Source organism: Bombus vancouverensis, chromosome 9 (assembly GCF_051014615.1).
Source record: "Bombus vancouverensis nearcticus chromosome 9, iyBomVanc1_principal, whole genome shotgun sequence".
Lineage (NCBI taxonomy): Eukaryota > Metazoa > Arthropoda > Insecta > Hymenoptera > Apidae > Bombus > Bombus vancouverensis.
Genome location: NC_134919.1, coordinates 1,899,733 through 1,925,494, shown reverse-complemented (window position 1 = coordinate 1,925,494; position 25,762 = coordinate 1,899,733). Strand labels below are relative to the sequence as shown.

The following is a 25,762-nucleotide window of genomic DNA, read 5'->3' as shown; positions in this document are numbered from 1 at the left end:
TTTTAGGGTTAGGTTTTACTCCATTTGCTGTCACTACATGTCCTAGATATTCTAATTCGGGCTTTAAGAATTCACATTTATCTGGTTGTATTCTTAGACCTACTCCCCTGAGTCTTTGGAATATAATGGCTAAGTTTTTATTATGTTCTTCTATCGATTGCCCAAATATAATGATATCATCGAGATAAACGAAACAATGATTGTTAATCAAACCTCTTAACGTGGTATCCACCATTCTAATGAAAGGTAGCAGGTGCTTTCTCGAGCCCGAGTGGCATTCTATTATAGTGGAAGTGTTCTTGTGGTGTGCTAAATGCAGTGTATTTCTTTGAATTCTCGTCCATGGGTATTTGACGGAACCCTGAAGATAAGTCTAAAGCGGAGAAATATTTCGCATTTCCTAGTTGTGATAGTATATCGTCAATGTCAGGTAGTGGATACGCGTCTTGGTCTGTTAGTTCGTTTAACTTCCTAAAGTCAATCACTACTCGCCATTTTTGTTTCCCTGGTGCGTCGATTGTCTTTGGAACGACCCAGACAGGAGAGTTATAGGGGGAGTCGGAGGATTCTATAATCTTTTTGTTTAACATTTCAGTCATCTGTTTATTTATTTCGGTTTTATGATGTTCGGGAGGACGGTAGGATTTTACGTTGATGATCTTGTTAGGTAGATGATACATTTACACTGTACATGTGAATGTGTGTGTCAGAGGCCGTCCAGGTCTCAGTTGAGACAAAAGACGATTGGAGGCTGTTAGGAGAATCTAGAAGAGTTGCTTGACAACAAGCGTGCGTGCAAGAAGGTTATCGAAGTCTTCAGAGTGTAATATATATATGTATAGCTGTTGTGTGCGAAATAAAGTAAACTATTTGTATTTTCGAATCCTCTCTATACCTTAACATGGTAGCAGAGCGTGGTTATTAGTTTTGCAAGCTATTTAGTGCGTGGTTTTTAGTCTTGCGAGTTTAGTAAGGGAAGAAACGTTCAAAGAATATAAAATAAAAGAAAAAATACTTCAAGCACGTAGGAACGCTTGAGTAAAGAATAGGAAATCAATTAAAATGGAGAGATCGGAAATTATGCTATCGATATTTGATGGTGAGGGTTACGGTATGTGGAAGAAAAGAATAACAATGTTTCTGAGGTATAAAGAATGTGATATTGTTATAACTAGAGTGAAGACTGAAACAGACAATCCAGACTGGGATAAAAAGGATCTGAAGGAGATAAATATAATTTACAGTGCCTTCTCAAATAGACAATTAGAATATATTAGGGGAGAAAAAACAGCGTATGAAATAATGAAAAAGTTCGACGAAGTGTACTTGAAAGAGTCGACGGCACTAGATCGTGTGCAGAAGGAGATTGGAGAAGATAAGTCTTGATAAATACAGTGATTCAGCATCGTTCTTTAGCGATTTTGAAAAATTAATAAATGAATTAAAAGGTGCAGGCGCACAAGTGAGTGAGAGGGAAAAGCTGAATTACATGCTAAATACGTTTCCCGAAGAGTATAGCTACATAGCGGATATAATAGATGCGGTGAAAGAAGAGAAACGAACGGTAGCGTGCGTGAAGAATAAAATAGAAATAGCGGAAAAGAAAGATAAGTCTAATCGAGGAGAAATGAAAACTAATGCCTTTGCTGCAAAAAAGGAAGAATGCTTCAAATGTGGAAGAGTGGGACATTTTGCAAGAGAGTGTCAAAATGGCGTCCAAGGGGAAGCAGTAACAGTTATCGGTGTGAGTCAACACGCGGTCGCAGCAGAGGAAGAGGAAACAAAGGCAATACGAGCAGGGGGCGTGGAAACTTCCATCGTCAATCAGCAGCCGGCACGAGCGAATATGGCGAATATGGCAACTCAGGAGCAGGCACATGTATGGCAACAGCGCACGCAGCACACAGCAGCGAGATGAACGAGATAAGTGGTAACGAAATATTATGCCTATTAGATAGCGGTTCTACCGATCACATTATTAACGATGTAAATTATTTTGATAAATCTATTGACCTTAAAGAACCGGTAAATATATATTTGGGCGATAATAGATCGATAAAGGCAACAAAAGTATGAAATGTTATTAGCTATTTTGAAGCATTTGGAAAGCGAAATAAAATAAATATGAATAAAGTTTTTTATGTGAAAGAAATGTCCGCAAACTTGATTAGTTTAGGCAAGTTAACGGATAATAATAATATGGTTATTTCAAAAGGAAATATTGCAAAAATAATAGATGAGAACAATAAACTTACAGCTTTAGCGGTCAAAGAGAATGGTACATATAAAATGAAAAGTATATTGAAAGGAAGAAGCACTTAGTAAACAGTGCCGAACGTAGTGGTATGAGTAAAAAGGAAAGATGGCATAGGATGCTAGGACGCGTAAATTTTAGATACTTAAATATTTTGGGCAAGTAAAGAGCAGCTAGTGACAGGTATACCGAATAAATTTGAAAAGGAATTGTTCAAATGTAAGGTGTATATAGAAAGTAAAATTCATAATTTATCTTTCAAAAATAATCGAACTAAGGCTAGGGAGATAATGGAAATTATTCATACGGACGTGTGCGGTATCTTTAAGACTACCGGATTAAATGGAGAGAAATATTTTATTTCATTTATCGATGATTATAGTAAAATAGCTACGATCTATTGTATAAAATCAAAAGATAAGGTCTTTCATTCTCTCGTACAGTTTGTAAATGAAGTTGAGAACTTAAGGGGCAAGAGGTTAAAAATATTAAGATGCGGTAATGGAAGAGAATACTTAAACAATCGAATTTATAAATTTGCTAGGGATAAAAGTATCATAATAAATAATTGTCCAACCTACGTACATGAATTAAGCGGGACAGCGGAAAGGTATAATAGAACAGTGATGGACATGGCGCATTGCTTGTTAACGGAAGCTAAAGTACATAAAAAGTACTGGCCGGAAATAATATGTACAGCGGCGTACTTGAAAAATCGAATACTAGCAAACACTGTAGAGAGAAAGACACCTTTTGAAATATTCTTCGAGAGAAAACCAAGTGTTGAAAATTTGTATCTATATGGAAGTAAAGTTTTTGTAAGAAGGCCAGAACAAAAAAGAGTTTCTAAATGAGATAAGAAGGCAGATATGGGAATTCTGTTAGGATATAGTGAAGTAGGTTACAGAGTCCTATTAGGTGGAAAAATAACAGTAGCGACATGTAGAGGTCGTAGAAACAGACAAAGAATGTATCGGTTTTGAGGAGAATTCATTCGATGCAGTTAGCAATGATAGTAAAGATAATTATTTATTGGATAACATGAATAAGGAAGAGTTAGAAAGTAGAGAAGATGAAAATGATAATAGTTCTGAAAGATTAAAGATTCCTAGGAGATCTACACGTAATAAGAAAATTCCAGTATGGTATCCAGAAGAGGAAAACAGTAGTGAGATTCACGCAAATTATTGTAGAGTAGATATCCTTTATACATTTGAGGAGGCGATTTGTTGTGAAAATAGTGAAGATTGGAAACAGGCTATGGATAAAGAAATAGAATGTCTCTATAAAAATAAAACTTGGAAATTGGTAGAAAGGGTAAAAAGCAAAGAAGTATTAGATGTAAAATGGGTTTACACGAGAAAATCAGATAACAGGTATAAGGCTAGATTAGTGGTAAGAGGATTTCAACAAAGAAACGTAGTCGATGACATATATTCTCCAGTAGCGAGTAATCAGACCTTTAAGATATTGCTATCATATTGTTGTCAAAATGGATTAATCATTGAGCAAATGGATGTAAAAACTGCCTTTTTAAATGGTGAAATAAGTTCGGAGGTATATGTAAATCAACCAAAGGGATATGCAGACGGAACGAATGGAGTTTGTAAATTATTGAAAGCGCCTTATGGGTTGAAAGTCCGAGGAACTGGTATGAGTGTTTTGATAGGTATGTGACGAGATTGGGTTTTAAGAAGAATAACATAGAGTTGTGCCTATATACTCATGGAAAGGGGGAAAATATTGTTTATTCGCTAATATATGTAGACGATTTGTTAATCCGTAGTAAAAACAAAAAAAGGATACAAAATGTAAAGAAGCTATTAACTGATAAATTTAAAATGAAAGATTTAAGTAAAGTAAAAGAATATCTTGGAATAAATATAGAGTATGATTATATAAAAAATGAAATGAAACTAAGCCAAACGAAATACATTGAATCATTAGCGAACAAATATAAATTACAAAACAGCAAATTGTACTGTACACCAATGGAAACAAATTTAAAAATTGAAAAAGCTGAAATAAATAGAAATGACATTGGATACAAGAACTTAATTGGTGCATTGCTGTATATTAGTACAAATATCAGATCCGATATAAGTTATAGTGTGAATTATCTTAAGTAGATTTCAAGATTGTTGTAGCGAGACACATTTTAAATATGCTTTGCGAATATTGAAATATTTGTACCGGAATATTGAAATATTTAATATTAAAGTTTTAAGGTTACATTAGAAAAGGAATGAAAAGTGTGAAGCGATAGATTGTTATGTGGACGCTGATTGGGCAGGAGATCATTTAGATAGGAAATCTACTTCTGGATATGTAATTAAATTGTATGGAAATGTAATCGGTTGGAAATCTAAAAAACAAAGGTGTGTGACAAAAGCCTGGACGTATGCAGAGTATGTAGCTCTATCGGAAGCGGTGAGTGAATTAATGTCTATTAGAGAAATTATGAAGATCTCCAATGTAAATCTAGACAATAACCCTGTAAAAATTTATGACGATAACTTTGGAGTGATAAGTATAGCAAAGTACGGAAATTTCACAAAAAATTCTAAACACATTGAAGTTCATTACCACTACGTTCACGAATGCTTAAAGGAAAATAAGATAAATATAATTAAAGTAGGTACAGACGAAAATACTACATAGGTTCTCTAAGAGGTTTTTCTATGTGCGGAAGTCGAATGAAAGATTTGAATTTTTCGATTTGATCTACAGTGTTTATATTTTCAATAATGTTAGAAATTTGGACTGAAAACTTACCACCATTGATAAAGCATACTGGCGTTGGCTTTCCTTCGAAGTATACAATTTTTTGAACGATTTCTCCTGATGCGAGGGTTGGTTCTTGCTGCAGCAGAAGGGTATTATTATCTAATTTTAATGTTTTATTGGAGAGTTCGAATCGATATTGATTTAAAGCGGGTAAGCCTAATATGCCGTCTTCTATGATAGGGAAATTATCATCTACTAAGGCAAATTCTATCTCTTTGTTCAATAAATTTAGTTTAATTTTGGAATTGGATTCGTATTTGGAATGTCCCATGGAGAATTTCTATGTGTCTGGTATTATTGTTCCTCCTGGGTAGCATCCTCGTTTAAGCAAGTTGATTCCTGCTCCCGAGTCAACGAAAAATCGCAATCCTGGTCGTCCTGGTAATTGTAGTCGTATTGTGGATAATCTTCCTGAGTAGCATTGTTAATTCTGATTGTTCGTGAATGTGGTTTATTCCTGGAGGGGCTTTTGTTTGAGGCGGTATTCGAAAATTTTGGCATTGATTGGCAAGGTGTCCCAATCGATTGCATTTGAAACATTTCGTTTGTGGCCTTTCGTTTAATGGTCGATTTTCAAGCTTTGTAAAATTATTCATTCTTGGTTGAATGTTTTGTGTGGGTGGAGTTTTGTTATTCATGTTACTTGTAATCGTGAAGCGGTTACCTACTGGACGAGACGTCTGGTTACGATAAAATGGTGGAGTGGTTGTTTCTCGTGTCATCCGTCTGCGAGCGTTGTCTTCGCGAAAGTATTTTTCCACGTCCATTGCCTTTTTTTCTGCATCGATGATGTTTGGGGGGGGGGCGGGAATTAACCAATAGCACTTATCCTATTTCTGAACGAAGGCCTCTTACATAGTCTATCACAGAGACCATGTATAGTCGATCGTTCATCGCTCATCGAGTTAGTTCGTCTTTATATTCATTGGTAATGCTGTATTGAAGTTTGTTGAAAACACGTCGAAATCCAATGTTATAATTTTGCACGCTTTCGGTTATTCCTTGCTTTATCACTCTTAACTGATCTTGGTGTTCTCTTACTGATGCTTGAGTAGCTATGTTACGTCTTAATCCTTCGTACAGAGTTCCGAATTCGTTAATATGGATATTGCGGATTGTCATTGCGGCTTTTCCTACAATTTTCTCTATTTTGATCATTTTTAATAATAACGTTTGTTCGCTACACATCATTCTCATTTCTTTTATTTCACGAATAAAATCTTCTACACCTATATCGTCTTCTCCGGTTAGTATCGGAGATACTAAACAGCTTTTAGATTTCCAGAGTTTGCAGCTGTTGGATTGGATGGTTGGACATATGTTGGTGGTTTTTGTGGCATAGGTGGAGGTGGATTAGTATCGTCATCGTCAGTCATCATAGAACCGAATTCAGTTGATTTTACGTTTATTTGTGGTAGTTTAACACGAGAGAGGTTTCTACCTAATATTTCCATTTCGTTAGCGCGTTTTCTATTTTCCTTCGTTCGCTAATTTTAAAGCATTCTTTATTTCGTTAAATTGTTGTCGAAATTCTTCGTTCTGTCTCTGTATTAAGTCTAATAAAATTGCTCTGGTAGAGGAATCGAGTGATCCCGTTTTATTTTGGACTCCACTTGTAGAGGGTGAACTTGTCTCGGCTTTTGAGTCTTTCTTGTTGTTCATAGTGAATATTGTCACTTCGTTAGAGTTACTAGAGAAACTAACTTTTCGCGTTCTATATTGTTTAAAAAAATCCAGACTTTTCTCACCTTGATACGTAAGTTCGTAGAATGAGGTTCCCTTGCGGTGTTTTCCTCTGTGGCGCGTTCAAAGGTGTTGTTTGAGCGTCAAACTCGTTCTGTTGATTTGTTCTATGCTGACAGTGGTCCCGTTGATTTGGTCCACTGTGGTAAATTATTGGCAGCAAAGTTCATAACACAAGTAGTTCGAATCCTTCGATCTTCAATAATGTTCGTAGACCGAAATCGTAATTTCGTTTACACTGAAGCGAATGGATCCTGGCAGGATCGCCAAAATGTCACGTAAAAATAATGGGAAAATAAGAATAAAAAAATGTTGGGTTCTTGAACCAGAGTTCGAGGTACCTTTATTTTATAATAGGATTACAAGTGTGCGATTAGACCGTTACCGAAAGACTGAAGCCTCGATCAAGACTCAACCCTTCTAGATGTTCGTTTATCTTATGCCTATGGGCCGAATTCATATTCCTTTGTTTTGGGAGTCGGTGTCGTGTGCAAGGCGGTTCAGGTTTCCTGAGTCTGTTGGAGATATTTGTTGACGTTACATGTACGTCAAGATTGTGTCAGTGTCACGAGGCAAAACAATAATATGAGTCGCTCTCGATTTGCATCGTCCTCTGACTCATGTGCCGCTACATACGTATATAGCTATTATTTCTTACAACCTAGCGTATGCAGTTGTGTATGGGGCCTTAAGTTCACTGTTTATAGATACTGCTAGGAATTAATCGAACGAATTCAACGCAGTCGCGTTTACAGTGTTCCGTATTATCGGAAATGCCGAATTCGCGTGGTTTCGCTTTGACGTTCGTCCACGTTGACGATTGTTCAAAGAACAACCGAGTGGCCTCCGCGTCGCAGTTGCGAAAGACATCGAAGCCGCGACACCCTTGAGTGACTTCCCTATCTTTTCCTAAAACCAAGGATGACGCAACTCAGGCAATCGTTACAAGCGTTCGAACTTGACATTTTCTTACTATACTATCAACAAAAAATGAAAGCTGGTTTTCAATGAGTCATTATATAATTATATGATATGTAATTTATAAACAGAATTCATTGTAATGATATAGATAGATTTCTTAGATAGTTAAAGAAGGAAGTTGTTCGCAATCATGTACTTGACAACATATTCAAAAGTCATTGAAATCGGAAAAGACGTTACGGTTCTATAGTTTCACCCAATCAACATTTATTAATCATAAACGAAGTAGCTATCAATCTTGACAATTCCCAGTTAAACTTAAAATAATTATTGCATTTTTAAAAATAATGAAAATTTATTATTTGCATAAGCGATCTAATGACCAATCTTGCGTTCTTCATTGTAAATTAAAATAAATAAATTATACACTTTACTTTGTACCGCTTAGGACTGAATTATAACTTTACCGAAACAGTGTAAAGCATTATTTAAAATTCTCTAAAATTCATTTGCATTCATTTCATCTATATACATATATTTATACATATGCTGAGTTGATAGTAAAAAGTATTTCAATGGAAATTATTTAATAATAATAATTATCTACTGTGCCCTGTTCTTTAAGGATTAAGTTTGTAGTAGTTCCTGTGCTCACAGTTAGAAAATAAACTATCTATCTTGTCTTGTGCGTTCGGTTCCTCATTGTGTCTTTTGATGCCGTTGATGACACATATCACTTCATAGTGAAAAAAGCAATATTCAATCACGGACCAGCAACATACTGGAGATCTTATAAAGAAATTCAAGAAATTCAAAATAAAATAGAGTCGAACTCAATCCTAAAATCAAATGGAGTTATTATTACCCGACCGAACTATTTTCAACTCTCATTGAGAATTATAAGTAAATTCTTTTGGCGTGGTACTGTAACAAGTAAAATGTAACATAATTTTGAGACGAAACGCGAAAGTAAATCGATAAAAAGGAGGGAGACATGGCGTTGGTTACATTTCCCCTTTCCTTCTTGAAAATAGGCCGAAATCACATTGAAGCGGATCAAATAGTACATATATAAAATTACATAGTCAAATAAATACTAACAAAAGGGAAGCCAGCACCAATACCTTGGGCCTTGATATATATTGACAAGGACACACTTCTGATTAACTTCCAGAAGATTTTAGCCATCACTCGTTAGTCCTTAAAAATTAATTAACAGAAGCATATTGCTACTACTATGTACAGCGTGTTAAAATATTTATTTGTCAAAAAAGTGGAACGCCAAATTTCCTGAATGTTGAAATGGTTACCACTTCTAAGAAAACTCTACATCTGGTCTTTTTAGTTTTCTCAAGCACTGAAGCCATTGACAGCGCGTAGACAAAAAACTGCGACAAAGTCAGGCCATAAACAGTAGACAGGCGATGTTGGCTTCGGGGTTTTCAGTTATTGGGTAACACAGCTAGTGTGCGGACCTGGACCAGCTCAAATTGTATTCTTACTTATAATTACACTTCTATGTAAATATATGTAGTATCGGGGAGAAGGGCCTAGGAAACGTCCAGCTAACTACAGACAATGTCGGGAGAGCCGAGGCGCTGTCGGCTTCATCAATGCATTACCGGGTCCTTCAGGTAAATAGCTTTACCGAAAAGACCTACGTGACCCTGGCTACGAGCGTCTGTAGAACACGTGTGCGGTGGGCCCAGCAATAGACAATAGAGTGCTACAACGGCCAGAGAGGCAGTCGAGAAGCAGAGTGCGAGTTGAGCGGACACGGAGTGTGAGTCGGCGTGCGACGATATCGTAGTCTGTCCTTTTGTTATCGAATATCACTCATTAAAATACCTTAAACTTTAAACTCTACCAGCAATCACTTGTCCTTACTCTGAGAATCCACCAGTTACTATATATATTTTCTGCCTTACAATTTATCTACGTGTTTTCTCTGTTTACATATCGAATAACCTCTACACTGAACATGATTAACAAGGCCAAATTTTTTGCTGTTGCAAAAATCTGTTCTCTTAGAAACAGGTATTTAAAGTGTCCTGAATTTTTAAACTGATTTTGTTCATATTTTAAAGTCAGATATGTAGTATCGTGGACAGATTGCCTAAGAAATATCGGTTTTTTTTCTATTTAATTCTTTTCATTCACAATTCGTCCAATTTGGACATTTGGTAGAATTTTTTAACTGTTTGATTATCATGTGGGTGGCTACCCCCAGCGGGATACCATCTTCGTGTTTGTTAGGTTGTGTCGTTTGTGAGGTCTGTTGGGTGTTTCCTTTTCAGTCTTCTTTCCGTGATTGAAGTGTTGATCGCTTCCGCAGCTAACAGCTAGTTTGTGTGTGTTCCTATTCTTTGTTTGTATTATCGTCGTATGTTGTCGTCCTTCCGTATGTCCTCGTTTCTAACGTACCATGGGGCGTTTACTATTGTTCTAAGAATTTTAGCTTGTACTATCTCTATTTTGCTTATATGGCTCATTGCTGCCGTTCCCGAAAGTGGTATTCCGTACGTCCAAATTGGTTTTATGATCGTTTTGTATATTTTTAGTTTGTTTTCTATGCTTAGTTTGGATTTTCGACTTGTTAACCAATACATTTGTCGCCTTGCTAATTGTATTTTGTCTATTATAGATTTAATATGCTGTTTCCATGTGAATCGTGTATCTAAGTGGAGTCTTAGGTATTTGACTTGCCTTGTTTGTATTATGTGCGTGCCGCTCAATATAATGTTTGGAGGTATCTGTTTTCGGAGTGTGAATGTAATGTGGTTGCATTTATCGGGGTTTGCTTTAATATGTTTAACTTGAAGCCACTTTTCTATTTTTGTGATATGTCCTTGTAGTGATGTGACTCCTGGTGCAGGGTCAGTGTGCCTGAATAGTACCGCTGTGTCTTCCGCGAATGTCAGTATCTTGCTATTAGAAGTTGTTGGTATGTTGGCCGTGTATAGTGTGTATAGAATTGCTCCTAAGACGCTTCCTTGCTGAACCCCTGCCTTGATGTCTTTAACTTCAGAGTATGTGTCTTTAATTTTTACTGCGAAGGTTCTGCTGCTTAAGTAAGATTTAATTAAATGGTATATCTGCTCCCGGAATTGTTTTCTGATTGATTGAAGTAGACATTCGTGGTTTATTATATCAAATGCTTTCTCGATGTCCATAAAGAGGGCTGTGCAGTATTGTTTGTTTTCTAATGCTAGAATTATTTCATTTGTATAACGTTATAACGTATACGTTATAACGTATTACGTCATATAGTATAACGTTATAACGTATTACGTTATATGGTATAACTGTATAACGTATTACGTTACATGGTATAATGTCATAACGTATTACGTTATATGGTACGACGTTATAACTTATTACGGTATATGGTATAATGTTATAACGTATTACGTTATATGGTATAACGTTATAAGGTATTACGTTATATGGTATAACGTTATATATGTAGTATCGGGGAGAAAGGCCCAAGAAACGTCGAGCTAACTACAGACAGTGTCGTGAGAGCCGAGGCGTTGTCGGCTCCATCAATGCATTACCGGGTCCTTCAGGTAAATAGCTTTGCCGAAGGGACCTGCGTGACCCTGGCTACGAGCGTCTGTAGAACACGTGTGCGGTAGGCCCGGCAAGAGACAATGGAGTGCTAAAACGGGCAGAGAGTCAGTCGAGGAGCAGAGTGCGAGTCGAGAAGCAGAGTGCGAGTTGAGCGGACACGGAGTGTGAGTCGGCGTGCGACGATATCGTAGTCTGTCCTTTTGTTATCGAATATCACTCATTAAAATACCTTAAACTTTAAACTCTACCAGCAATCACTTGTCCTTACTCTAAGAATCCACAAGTTACTACATATATTATGACGTTATAACGTATTACGTTATATGGTATAACGTTATAACGTATTACGTTATATGGTATAACGTTATAACGTATTACGTTATATGGTATAACGTTATAACGTATTACGTTATATGGTATATCGTTATAACGTATTACGTTATATGGTATTACGTTATAACGTATTACGTCATATGGTATTACGTTATGACGTTATACGTTATATGGTATAGCTTCATAACGTATTACGTTATATAGTATAACGTTATACGTTATATGGTTGCGGCGTGAATGTATATGCGCTCGTGTGTGTGTGTGTGTGTGTATAAATAAAATATATGTACACAGCATGGGAGTAAATGGATGTTCATAAATCTAAGGATATCTATATCAAACGGAGCGAATCGTATATACATAAGTAAGAACTTACTTATGTCTATGCACTCACTGATAGATCCTATACTTTTCGTCTATGTTTTTCTTTCTTATTTTGAAAAGAAAAAGGGCGTTGCCGTGAAATAATATAAATCGATACCGATAGAGGTAAAGTAATACATTGGGCAATTAAAATATATCCCTAAATTTTTTAATACTACTTGGGATCATCCTATTTATACATGTTCGTGTACATATATTATCTATATGTATGACACACATATATGGATGCATAATCAAAATACGATATATTTTCTTTTAAATATTTCATAGGGATACCATCATGGGTATAAATCGTTTGTGTCGGACAAGACAACTATTAGATTTATTATGCTTATTTCTTGTTGAAACAAATAATGAAACGAAAATTTTAACGTAAGGTCTATTTCATTTCATTTCATTTCACTTCGCTTCAATTCGTGGTTCGTTTCCACTTCATTTTGTTTCATTTTGCACTAATTTCACGAATAACAGTAAATAGTTCGATGCGTTACGAAATGTGAATTTGACGCACATATCAAACAACGACAGCCCATATGTCGAACAAATTATTCTTGTATTTCTTGTCTTCGTTAAAATGCCAGCATATTCGTTAGTCGTGTCCTCCAATTAATCTTTTTCATGTTCGAGACTACCGATTTAAATATGAATCCCTTGTGTAAGAAATTTCAAATTTCCGATCGTCCAGTATACTTGATCTAACAAACTGGATATGGACTAAAGAAACGAGACGACAATGTAGCGAGATATACTTCGCGGGACATTCATTTAAGAAAGAATGAGAAAAAAGCACATAAGAAATTTAAATTCGATCAATCAATTGGTCGTTCTATTTGATCGGCAACTATTCCATCATTAGTTTCACTATCTTGTTGCATACACGGATATGTTTATCGTGCAGCAATTATGTACAATGAAAAAGCTTAGACTTTGTTTTAAACCTCCTCGCACGCATTTGTATTAACAAATTTATTCGATAATTATCTTTACGAAAAGCAAAAATCACACATGCTATTAATACATTTATCAGATTCTGCAATTTCGTAGAATTACATTACAAATGATAGGTTACCGCGCTGTTGATCATGTTTACTAAATAGTATGTCAGTGTGTGTGTGCGTGTGTCGGTAATGCATCCTGCTTGTTTTATCGCGTTTCGTAAATATTTTTACAAAAGCAACTTGTATCAAGGAATTTGTTGAAGTTTAATTTACAAATTTATTTAAACATCTTTCTATATCAGCGGCTCGAAATTAAAATGCTAGTATTTAACTCAGTACACAAATAGAGACATTAAAGTTCGATTATGAGTTTCAGTCAAAAAATATTTTGAAAGGTATTTCATGTTAGCTTTCACTCTATTTCGAGGGATTTTACAGATTAAAATGTATAAAGCGATTAAAATGTATAAAAGTTAATGGAAGGAATGTAATATTTTGGGCGGCGGGGGGGGGGGGTTATAATATACGAATACATCTGCATATTACTACCGAAACTTGGAAATCTATGTAAAGTATCTTTCAAAGATCATGGTTGAAAATCGTCTTTTACGCTCCGCTTCCGCTTGAAGTTTGCGTATGTTCACTTGGAACATGTAGGAAAAATGACACACGCGGGCAATAAAAAAACTTATTGAATGAGCATTGTATACTGTTGAATATTGTACATAACGAAAGAATAAACCAAATAAGACCAAATACGAAAAATTATAGGAAACAAATAAAAAGGAGTAGAAGAAGAGTAGCAAGAAAGGGAAGAAAATGAAGAGAAAGAAAGAAAATGAAAAATAATTTGAAAAAATGAAAAATTGTCAACCAACCAAAAATAAAATAAGACTACAAACTGAAATTACAGAAAAGCCATAGATGTATATTTTACACCGATTTATAGAATTTGAAAGCTTGATTGTAGCTGTACGATAAAATTCTTTACACTTTCTATAATTATCATTATGCTATAAAACCACGTGCTCTTTTTTTTCTCATTCAACATCCATACATACGTGCACACTTTGCAACATATGCACACACTTACATAGCAATCGCATAATCGCACACGTGCGCATATACACACAATACGTACGTACATAATAAGTTATTGATTAATATTTCACGATGGAGAAGAAATAACAAAATATCTACTTAACGATTATTATAGATATAATGCGTGCGGATTTAAGATCTACAGATTTTCCGTTGCTCGAGTTATTGCATTGTCTACTACTACCACTACTATTACTACTACCACTACTACTATTACTACCACTACTACTACTGTTACATTATTACACTATCACACTGCTACACTATACTACTATTACTACTACTACTACTACTATTACTGCTGCTACTACTGTTGCTACTCCTACTACTACTTCTATTACCACTCCTACCTCTCCTCTTCCTCTTACTACTATCACTATTACTAATCCTATTACTACTATTACTATTACTACTACTGCTGCTTCTGCCATTACTACTGCTACTGCTACTACCGCTACTACTGCAATTGCTGCTACTACTGCTGCTACTGCTGCTGCTACTACTACTGCTACTGCTGCTGCTACTACTACTACATACACACAACATATTAAAATATGTAACAACACACAAATTTTATTATATAAATTTTACCGAGATACGTCTCCGAACAAAAGTTGGTATTTCCTTTTTTCTCGATCTGCATGACATCCTGTTTATCCTACACAATGAGATTCCTCCTTTAAATTGTAATTCATTTGAAATTAACATCGATACAGAATGAGTTGGAATCGTGATAGGAGTAATTGGTCCAATAATAAATATTACTTTCTCGTAATTTTTCAGAGTATTAAATCGGTTTGTTATATATGAAATACTTTATCCATCAAACATAAAAACCTAGTGATAAGGTTTTTAGTGTTTAATATTCCATTCAGTAGATCGTATTACGCCTACATACATACATTCATATTTATATGACAATCAATGGAAATCTTAGATTAATTATTTTTTCTGTTTCAAAAGAAGGAAAACTGGTACAACGAAAAATGAGAATTATAATTATTATAATCACGTTAACAGTATTAATAATAATAATATAATATTGTTAATAATATTGTTAATAATAAGAATGAGAAGAAATCGGAAATTTGAAGAGCGATAAAGCGAAAAAATAATTAAGATCAAAGTATTTTGTGTGTTTAGCTTGTGAGAAATTAGGCCGTTGGTGCGCGATAACGGATCCTAAAAATGTTAGGAGTATCGTAAAGTTCCTGAAGATTGAATAAACACGCAACGCAGGCAATGAGAAAAATGGCAAATGGTCGCAACACTATAGCTCGGAGACGTATCTTGGTACATAGTTGGCCTAGTAACAAGTTTCATATTTTTCGCCCCAATCGAAGTGAATCGTCAAGTACTTATCATCTATTATACTATATTATTGACATTATCCAGAAATTTTATTGAAATAAACTTTATCGATACCGTTGAACGTAATGTACTTAAATTGTGACGACGACAATTTCGATATTGTTACGGACACTGAGTATACAAAGTGAAAGGAGAAAACAAAATATGAGGGAGAAGAGACAGGATGCGAGAAAAAGGGGAAAAGTAAGTAAATGAGTGAGTGAATGAATAAGAGTGAAGACGGTAAACGTGGCTCCGTGATGTGTGTACGTTTGATTGTATGTATGTGTGTATGTATATGGAGGAATGAATATGGAGAAAGTTGGAAAAATGAGAGAAGAAGAAAGTGGAAAGCAAAAAATAAACGGACATCAGCCTTTGAATGGATGTGAATCCGAATATTTGAAATGAGAGAGATCGATAGAATTATTATTGTATAATTATATAAACGGAAATATAAGAGATACAAATATGAGTAGGAATACGAATATAAATGTGAATATGAATATGAATACGAATATGAACATGAACATTAATATGAATATGAATATGAATACGAATATGAATATGAATATGAATATGAATACGAATATGAATATGAATATGAATATGAATACGAATATGAATATGAATATGAATATTAATATGAATACAAAACAAATTGGAACAGGGTGGGCCGGTCGTGTTAAAATAAAACAAGTATAGAATACAATGACGATATAACGAATCTTTCTACGTATATTATTTCCCTGTCATTAATACATATATGCACACTTGTGTGATGAATCAGAAATTGAGAAACCTTGTACCTTACGTATAAATACGCAAAGGCAGTGCAAACATGTTGTTTATGTTTTGTGTAATTATACATTAGTAATGAACATTATATAATTATGATAATTCCTGTATTTATTGTTGCTGTTCCTCGGTTACACGGAAATGTTCAAGAATGATCCATTTGTACAATCATTAAGTTATTAAAATATGATTATTCAGTATCAAAGATGCGTATCTTTTCTACCTCCTTTTCTACTCCATTCATCGTTCTTACATATTACTCTTTCTTTTATTGCGATTCTATCTGATTTTATTATATATACATATATACAAGAGTAAAATTTAAAAATAATATTGTAGAGTAAGAATGATTCGATAACTGTGACAAAGTACATAACACAGGTGTATTATTATCTCCAATTAAAACTAGATAGAACGCAGGTGTGCACAACTTGATACTGAGGCCAGGTACGGATTAAGTGTCTTCACGGGAGAATTCCCATTTTTTAAGTCCCTGAAAATAATTGTCTAAGTTGGAACAAAAATTTGAAAATGCTTTGAAAAAAGTTTTGTAACGGTAGCTTGTTTTATAAGTTTTAAATTTTATTAATAAGCTACTTTATATAGTTTCTTCTTTCTTCTATCAAGTATATATACTTGATAAATTTTTAATTTTGATTTTCTCTGAAACGGAGAGTTATATGAAAATATTTTACTCTATAGTTTCTTCTTGTTTCTTCATAAGGAATTATTCGACCAAACGCTGTATATACAATATATTTATATTACTTATATTATTCTTTTAAAAACTTTTGTAAAAATGAAACAATTACAAAAGAAACTGGATTTTATAAAAATATTTCAATATGATTTATTGTAAAATAAGTCTTATTTTATATTTATGGAAATTTATTTCATTTCAACACGCCTCTCCCTTTCTCATTTTTGTATGAAGAATCACCGTTAAGTCATTCTCCAAACGTTCCAGGCTTGAAAAACTTTAAATCGGCCCTGCATGAACCGATCATTATCAATGATTTATTGAGTATATCGATATTAATCTACGATGTACTCTGCTCCGATAAGTCTTTATATTTCCATTACTGCTTACGAGAAGTTTAATTTCATTGTAAATGTTCATCTCTTTCTAACAGCTCCTTTATTAATATATTCAATCACACGATAAGATGTTCGATAAATTCGATATGAAGACGAAAAGTCAGTATTAGTTTAAGGTATTCCAGACTGATTCTTCGATTGAGTAACAAAACAAACGATTCATAGGTGACATTAATGATAAAATAGTTATCAATTCATTTGTTGGTAGTGATTGTGAAGGAAGGAAGTTAAGAGGTATCGAAGAAGAAAAGAACCAAACTCTGTGAAGTTAACATAATCTACGGGTGAAATCCGAAATTCACGCTTGAGTTTTGAATTATTCGCAATATGAGTCGAAACAGAATATTTGTTTTACTACTATTCTGTTACATGTTACAATTAACGCAATGCACAGATAAATACCACTGTGTATGGTACGGAAAGTGTGGTACCCGGAAAAATTTGCAGCTTGCGTGTGCGGCAAATAATACTGCAAAACCAATCAATAACACATCAGCCTCAGAACTTCTCCGTGGAAAATGTCCACAATATTTCGAAAATATAGGTATTAATTTCATTTTCATTTTCATTTTCATTTTCATTTTCACTTTCATTTTCATTTTCATTTTCATTTTCATTTTCATTTTCATTTTCATTTTCATTTTTACTTTGAACATTACTTGTATCTTTCCTTATTGCTTATTCGTTTCTCATGCATCAGGTCTTGTACATATATATATATATTTAAATATGTAGTTACGTGTAAATGTTTTAGGTTCGAATGAACCAGAATTATGTTGCGACTCTGATAATATTGAAACGTTGGTTACACAGCTGTCTATGGCCGAAACCATCTTTGGCCGATGTCCAACTTGTATAAAAAATGTATATAAGTTACTATGCGATTTAAGTTGTAGTCCTGAACAAAGTAGATTTCTCAATGTCACGAAAACAAATAAAACTTCAGAAGGCAAAGAATACGTCGAAGAATTGGAAGTGAGTGAATCAGACGCGCTTTAATATCATTCTATGACATAACAAGTTCGTTAAATGTAAAAAATTTAATGTCTCTCGAAAAATCTATTCTACTTATTCTTCAATCTTTCGCATGAATAAATAAATTATATCCATTTTCAATCGTTTTAGGTTTATATTGATGAAAAATACATGAACGATACCTATGATTCCTGTAAGAATGTCGTGTATCCAGCATCTGGAAATTTAGCTATGGATCTCGCTTGTGGAGTTCACGGTGCTAGTAGATGCAATGCAAAATTGTAAGCAATTATAAAATGTAAACCATCCTACCGTAACTTTATATGAAACAATAGATATTTACGTAAATTTATATCAAAATTTCAAAAAAGTATAATTGTAGATGGTACGAGTTTCAAGGTGATCCGGTTGCAAATGGTTTTATAGCCTTTCGAATGACTTTTATAACAGATAAGCCATATTGGAACGAACCTACGAAGACATGTGACGAACAGTATGATGTGAGTCCAAAGACGAATACACATTGAAATGATTCATATTGTGATTCACATGTGTATCAAATGATACACATTGAATACACATACAAAGAGTAGACCAATACACATATAATTAAATACATACATATGTCTATGTTTTAATGAGTACATAAACTGTTACTATAACTATAAAAAATGATTTATATTTGCGTTCTTTTTTGACAGGGTTTATCGGCATGTAGTTGCGTTGACTGTCCAAAATCCTGTCCTCTCATCAAATTAGACGAAAGCAATAATGTTCCCTTCATTCTTTTTGGAATGAACGCCTATGGTATCATAATAGCAATTGGAATCAGTTGCATCGCCTTATTAATCACACTTGTATATCAATTCGTACGGAGAATATTTCGTTTAGGTATTTATAATATTTAATATAAGCAGCTTGCATAAGTGCTTATACGTACTTGTATGCTATGTACATTGTAAATACATATGTACATAGCGTTAGATCAAACGTGATGCACAATTTATTAGACATTTGCAGCCACGTAATAAGAACATGTTTTGAACCAAATTTATTAGTATCTAGCGTACAACAAATGACCATGATAAAAATGTTGAAAACATTCTTTTCATAAGTGTTTTTTTAAATAAGGGTTTTACGATATCTAATAATCGCCAACGAATAATATTGAAAAATCATTGTAGTACTATGTAGTACAAGTACATATATAGGCACTTATGTGCATTAGTGAATATAAGCGAATTTATATCTGTTCTATATGTTATCTCTGTTTGATATGTTGTGAATGATGAAGACGGAAAAAACCTGATTATTTGTAGAGGATATCATAAAATATTTCATGTGGCTTTCACTGCTTGGGGCAAAGGTACGTTTTTCTAATTACTTTATCTATTTATGTATTTATATAATTACAATACGTGTGTTGTATTGGATGTTAATCAAAATACTCTATTATTAATCATAGTACTGAATTACGTTTATCACTATACGTTTATACATATATCTTTATATATTATATATATTCATATATCGTTAGTGACTATCCTGTTATTTTTACTGATGTGAATAATACGATTACACTAACTATACTTATGTTCGATAGCATTCGCAAAATATCCATTCATCACGTTAATCATCTGTTCGTACGTAATATTGGGATTAAGTTACGGAATGACGTATCTTTCTATAACAAGTAACCCGATAGAAATTTGGGCAGCACCTACTAGCAGAGCTAGACTTGAGAAAAATTACTTCGATTCTCATTTTCAACCGTTCTACAGAACTGAGCAGATTTATATTAAATCCGTGGGCCTTGGTGAGGTAAAGTTGTTCAGTTATCCGAAATTTTAAACATAAACGTAGTAGGCATGTTAAGTATTCGAATACGTAAACGTATGTTTCAAATTATATTTAGATAATCCACAACACAACAAATGGTAATCTTGAATTCGGTCCTGTGTTCAACAAGGAGTTTTTGCTCGCTGTATATGATCTCCAAAAGAAAATATTGCAAGTAAGATAAGAGATAAAAAAAAATGTTGAATGGAAAGAAAAAATACATGTAATATGAACGAGACCGCGTTGATATTGAAATTTTCAGCTTGGACAAAACGACGGAGAAGGTTTGGAACATATCTGTTATGCTCCTGTTCAAAGCGAATTTTTTGGCCCCGTTACTTTAGATCTTTGTACAGTACAAAGTGTATGGGGGTATTTTCAAAATAATCTCACTTCGTTTAATAAGACAGATACATCAGATACGTACGAAGTAAATTATTTGGATGAATTGTACAAGTGTGTTCAGTAAGTAAGGAGTATTTATTGTGCCTTGCTATTGTTATTGCCAATTTCTTTTATCATATCTCTTTTGAAGAAATCCATACAATCCTGAATGCCTGGCACCGTACAAGGGGCCGGTTTTACCCGCGCTAGCCTTTGGAGGATTTCTTCGTGAGGACGAATTCAATTACGATGCGACAGATTACATCAAATCGACCGGATTGATTTTATCGTTTCTTGTAAAAAACTCACTAAACAAAACTGTACTTGATGCAACTCGCAAGTGGGAACAGCGGTAAAATTGATTCACAAAAATAGGATTGACACTTTTCTATTGAAATATTCAATCATTCGACTTAATCTTTTAGATTCATTGACTTTATGAAAGAATGGGATGTCAAAGAGAGACCAGAATTTATGGATGTCGCCTATACTACGGAGAAATCAATTGAGGATGAATTAGAGCGATCGTCGAAAGCAGAAGCAGTAACAGTAATATTCAGTTACGTGTTGATGTTCCTTTACGTAGCTTTTGCCTTAAGCGAAATAAAATGTTCCGTTAAAAAGTATTTCGTAAGTTTTTCTTTTTGATATATATGTAGTTAATAATCACGTTCGTCTGCGTCCATATTTTCGCATTCGTTTTTCTTTTTCATGTTTCTGTCGTTTTAGGCAAACAGTAAAATAATATTAAGTATCGGTGGAGTTATCACCGTAATAGCGTCAGTAGCTTCTTCCCTTGGTATATTTGGCTATATCGGAGTACCCACGACACTACTCACGATCGAGGTAAATGAGTGGATATAAAGGAAATCGCAAATAACAGAATAACCGCTTTTTTCATCTACAATACATAGACGTTTCCTGTACAATACATAAATACTTATGTATTTGGAATATATATACATATATTATCTATATAAACAGGTAATTCCGTTTCTGGTACTAGCTGTGGGCGTAGATAATATTTTTATTTTGATTAATACGCATCAAAGAAATCCAAGACGTAGCGGAGAATCGGTGCCTGATCATATCGGCAGAATCATGGCCGAAGTTGGACCATCAATGTTACTCACTAGTACGTCAGAATGCTTCTGCTTCCTGATCGGTTAGTATCGATATTTTCGACGTTTAACGTTTATTCTTTATCAAACATTTAACTATTATTCTTACACTGAACATTTTCATTTGCAGGGACATTATCGACAATGCCTGCAGTAAATACTTTTGCACTCTATGCATTTGTGTCTATCTGGATCAATTTTTTGCTGCAAATAACTGCGTTTGTTAGCCTTTTATCGTTGGACGAGCAACGATTCGAGGTAAATGATATTATATCTACATACATACGTACATACATACGTACATACATACATATATACCTATTAAACTAATTTTTTAATTCTTTAATACTCTAGAATAATTATTTGGATGTATTATGTTGCATAAAAACGAAAAAAGAGAATTTTATAGTCGGGGAAAACTTCAGTTTCGCACATACGATCTTCAAACGTTTTTACACACCTTTTCTTATGAAAACGCCGATCAGAATAATTGTATTAATCATATTCATCGTAGTACTACTTACACACGTCATAGTATTGCCAGATATTAGTATCGGATTGGATCAAAAACTTTCGATGCCTGCAGATTCTTATGTTTTAAAATACTTTCAGGTAATGTCTTTATTGTATGGATTATATGTACCGTTATGCGATAATTTAATAGTAATGATAACTGTGTTGAAAATGGTGGTGATAGTGACCTCGTATATCATAACGCGACTGAATATTCGGAATTTTTCAGTTTATGGAAGACCTTTTATCAATGGGCCCACCTGTTTATTTCGTGGTAACTCCTGGACTTGATTACAGTAGGAGAATGGTACAAAATATAATTTGTGGTGGTCAAGGATGTAATAGCGATTCTCTATACACGCAAATTTATTCGGCTGCTAAGCAACCTCAAAAGTTTGTATAATGCAATTCCATTGCATTCGAATTGCTCTTAATGATATGCATCCTCCACTCGAAACCTTGCTAATAGGATTATTCGTTATTCAATCGTAGATCGTATTTGTCAAAATCAGCTTCATCTTGGATAGACGATTATATGGATTGGTCACAAATTAGCGACTGCTGCAAATACTTTCAACATAATCAATCCTTTTGTCCACACACAGACTGTAATTATCACAAGATTTCATATTTTTACGAACCGGTTATTATTTTATTATAACCAACATTTCTATTATAGATTCGTGTGAGGAGTGCAATATTCATATCGACGCGGACCATCGACCAGATCCGTACAGTTTCCGAAAATATATATCCTACTTTATACAAGATATTCCAGACCCAAGCTGCGCAAAATCTGGTCGTGCTGCATACTTTGATGTAAGATTATTTCTATATTTTTCTTCCCTGCGCCTCCTGCTTCTTCTCCTCTTACATCTACAATTACATCTGATTTCTTATATTCTACTAACATTCTAGCATCATTATTTACATATTTGTAGGCAATAAATTATCATACAGACAAATACGGTTTAACGGATGTTAAGGATAGTTATTTTATGGGATATCATATCCCATTAAAAAAGTCATCTGATTGGTACGAAGCATTGAGATCTGCTAGAACTATCGCGGATAATATTACAACTATGATAAATAGTAAAAATCTAACCAACGAAAACATAACTATATTTCCATACAGGTTTGTCTCTTTCATTTTTATTTACTTTTATAGATTTTAAACTCAAATGCACCACTTTCTCAAAATCGAATTTTTATAAATTTCCCAGATTATATACGTATATGCATATGTACCTACACAAATATCATCATTATACCATTATATCATTGTCATCGTTAGCGCTATTGTTAATGAAAAATTGTGCGTATGAAAAATTTGATAAATTATTTCTTACAGCATATTCTATGTGTATTACGAGCAGTATCTCACAATTTGGAAAGAAACGCTATCGTCATTGGGTTACTCTCTTTGTGTCATCTTCATAGTGACTCTAATCCTAACAGGATTGTCGTTATTTTCGGCGATAATAGTAATACTGACAGTACTCATGATCATCGTAAATATAGGCGGTCTTATGTATTGGTGGCATATTCAATTAAACGCAGTTTCTCTCGTCAATTTAGTAGTGGTATGGTAACAAATGGCACACATATAATTGCATACTAACAACGAATCACACGAATCTATACTATTTATGTATATGTACATATTTGAATAATGTATAACAGAGCGTTGAAATCCGTAGAAATCTTATGAAGATCAACTATGATCACAGAGGGCAAATACGTAAAAATAATTAAATATGTATATACATAGATTGTGACAAGTACATATACATATTTGTATATTTCGTTCTTCACATATTTTATTCGACAGAACACACATCCATTGTAACCAAAGCCTAAAGACACATAGCAGCAATGAAAACCTATATTCGATTAAATTTCGACTTCTTACAGGCCGCTGGTATATCCGTAGAATTTTGCAGTCATATCATACATTCGTATTTAAAATCTACGAAGAAAACAAAAATTGATCGTGCATCTGACGCACTTAACAACATGGGAAGCTCGGTATGTATAAATACTCTTTGTCTATCAATATTCTAATTAATATGTTTTCTTTCGTTTTGTTCCGTTGCAGGTATTCTCGGGAATCACATTAACGAAAATCGTAGGTATCATTATACTGGCGTTTTCGAAAACTCAAATCTTCCAAATATTCTTCTTTCGAATGTATTTGAGTATAGTAGTTTTTGGTGCTGCGCACGGTCTAATATTTTTACCGGTGCTACTAAGTTTTATAGGTAGGGGAAATAAAGTTGCACATCGTACAACTCTTTTAAAACTATATCGTATACATTTTGTATTATAAAATACATAAAGTAGTTGAATATACATAACTGTAATGCCGATACATTGTTTTTGTGAGTATATAACAATTATGAATCAATTTTAGGTCCATCAAGAACGTTAACAAATGTAGCAGAGAATGAAAACAAAAATGGACAATATATAACCAATATCACATTCAACAAATACTAACAACGTGTACAATGTACAAGGGGTTTTCATCCATGAATTATTATTACGTTTTAAGAGCGCGAAAACAAATTAATTTTCCACTTAGTTTTGAAACACATTAAAATCATATATACAATAGAATATATATTAAATTATTATTTCTAAAAATATATTTCTATCGAATAAAAATAATTAATAATATCACATATCTGCCTAAATATTAGAGAAGCTGTACATATTACATCTCAACATCGAATCATTTTAATCTCCAGGGAAGAAATCCCGGTTCTGTACTTCAAATTATTGAATATCGGACAGAAGGTTAGACAGAAAAAATAAAATAATTTTCATTCTTTGGCCATCGTTTCCCGATAACATTTTTTAAATTTCGATGTGTAATGTCTCATTTTAGATATTTTTAGTTATATATAATGTTTACATCTCATTATGTGTTTATATTTTATGTTATTAAGAAATGGTGTCCTTTTTATAAATTTGAAACAATTAATAATTGTAATGTATAAAAAATGTAATATCACAAATTTTATTTAAAATTTTGTAACAATTTCATATTAAATTTTATTTATTTCTCGAAATCAAGTATTTTATTTAGTGAGAAGTACAAGTTACGTTTCAAGATAGAGAAAGATGAAGAAAGTGATTCTTTTCTTTCATCGAGTCTCTTTCTCCTAACACCCTTCTCCATGCTCCACTGTCTAGAACTGCATACTTAGGTCAGACCACGTGGATCAGGCTCTGTCCAATCAAGGATTCTCCCGCCAGTTCCACTTCAATGGTTCTCGAATCATAATGATGCTTCCATTCCGCCATTGTACCCGAAATGTACGTGTATTGTATAATATATGTACAGAGTCCAAGTTAAGAAAATGATTGCCAAAGTACAATTTATAACTTTTCTTATAGTTAAAACACGAGTCGATTAATTATAAGATTAAGTACATTTTTCAGAAAATAGAAACTATTAATGTATAAATATTATCCTTTAATAACTAATTCAGAGTTTTTCAATAGGGTATTTGTATTTTTCTCCTTGCCATCATTATATATAGATATATGTATAAATGTGTCTAACTAAATGATTTCGAATTTCATTCTTAATTTACACATTCATATCCATTTTGGAATTTTGTTTATTTGAATTTGGATTT

At 33.6% G+C, this 25,762-nt stretch overlaps 2 protein-coding genes across 6 annotated transcripts in view; one reads left to right on the top strand and one right to left on the bottom strand.

Moving 5' to 3' along the window:
* Positions 1–25,762, bottom strand: part of LOC117159981 (uncharacterized) — a 45,271-nt gene that overhangs the window by 14,665 nt on the left and 4,844 nt on the right. The window lies entirely within an intron of this gene.
* Positions 17,254–25,346, top strand: LOC117161054 (NPC intracellular cholesterol transporter 1 homolog 1b). 3 transcript variants are annotated; one of them, XM_033342257.2, is made up of 24 exons: positions 17,254–17,396; positions 17,489–17,824; positions 18,035–18,255; positions 18,406–18,536; positions 18,638–18,755; positions 18,957–19,146; positions 19,550–19,621; positions 19,859–20,076; positions 20,171–20,269; positions 20,357–20,559; positions 20,630–20,830; positions 20,904–21,108; positions 21,208–21,324; positions 21,463–21,643; positions 21,730–21,857; positions 21,954–22,211; positions 22,342–22,505; positions 22,605–22,720; positions 22,792–22,931; positions 23,054–23,250; positions 23,467–23,698; positions 24,030–24,143; positions 24,214–24,376; positions 24,529–25,345. In XM_033342257.2, the coding sequence occupies exons 2-24, from the start codon at positions 17,608–17,610 to the stop codon at positions 24,612–24,614; spliced, it is 3,771 nt and encodes a 1,256-aa protein (XP_033198148.2). In that variant the 5' UTR covers positions 17,254–17,396; positions 17,489–17,607; the 3' UTR covers positions 24,615–25,345. The 3 variants fall into 3 exon arrangements, with proteins under 3 accessions (XP_033198148.2, XP_076477317.1, XP_076477316.1); XM_076621201.1 differs by having other exon boundaries at positions 17,261–17,379; XM_076621202.1 differs by lacking the exons at positions 23,054–23,250; positions 23,467–23,698 and having other exon boundaries at positions 17,254–17,824; positions 24,529–25,346.

What these genes read in the sequence shown, in the direction of transcription:
- LOC117161054 (XM_033342257.2), top strand. Translation starts at nt 17,608, where the DNA reads ATGAGTCGAAACAGAATATTTGTTTTACTACTATTCTGTTACATGTTA. An exon ending in GCTGCTAAGCAACCTCAAAA is followed by an intron (nt 22,506 to 22,604) that starts GTTTGTATAATG and finishes ATTCAATCGTAG; the next exon opens with ATCGTATTTGTCAAAATCAG. An exon ending in GTCGTGCTGCATACTTTGAT is followed by an intron (nt 22,932 to 23,053) that starts GTAAGATTATTT and finishes ACATATTTGTAG; the next exon opens with GCAATAAATTATCATACAGA.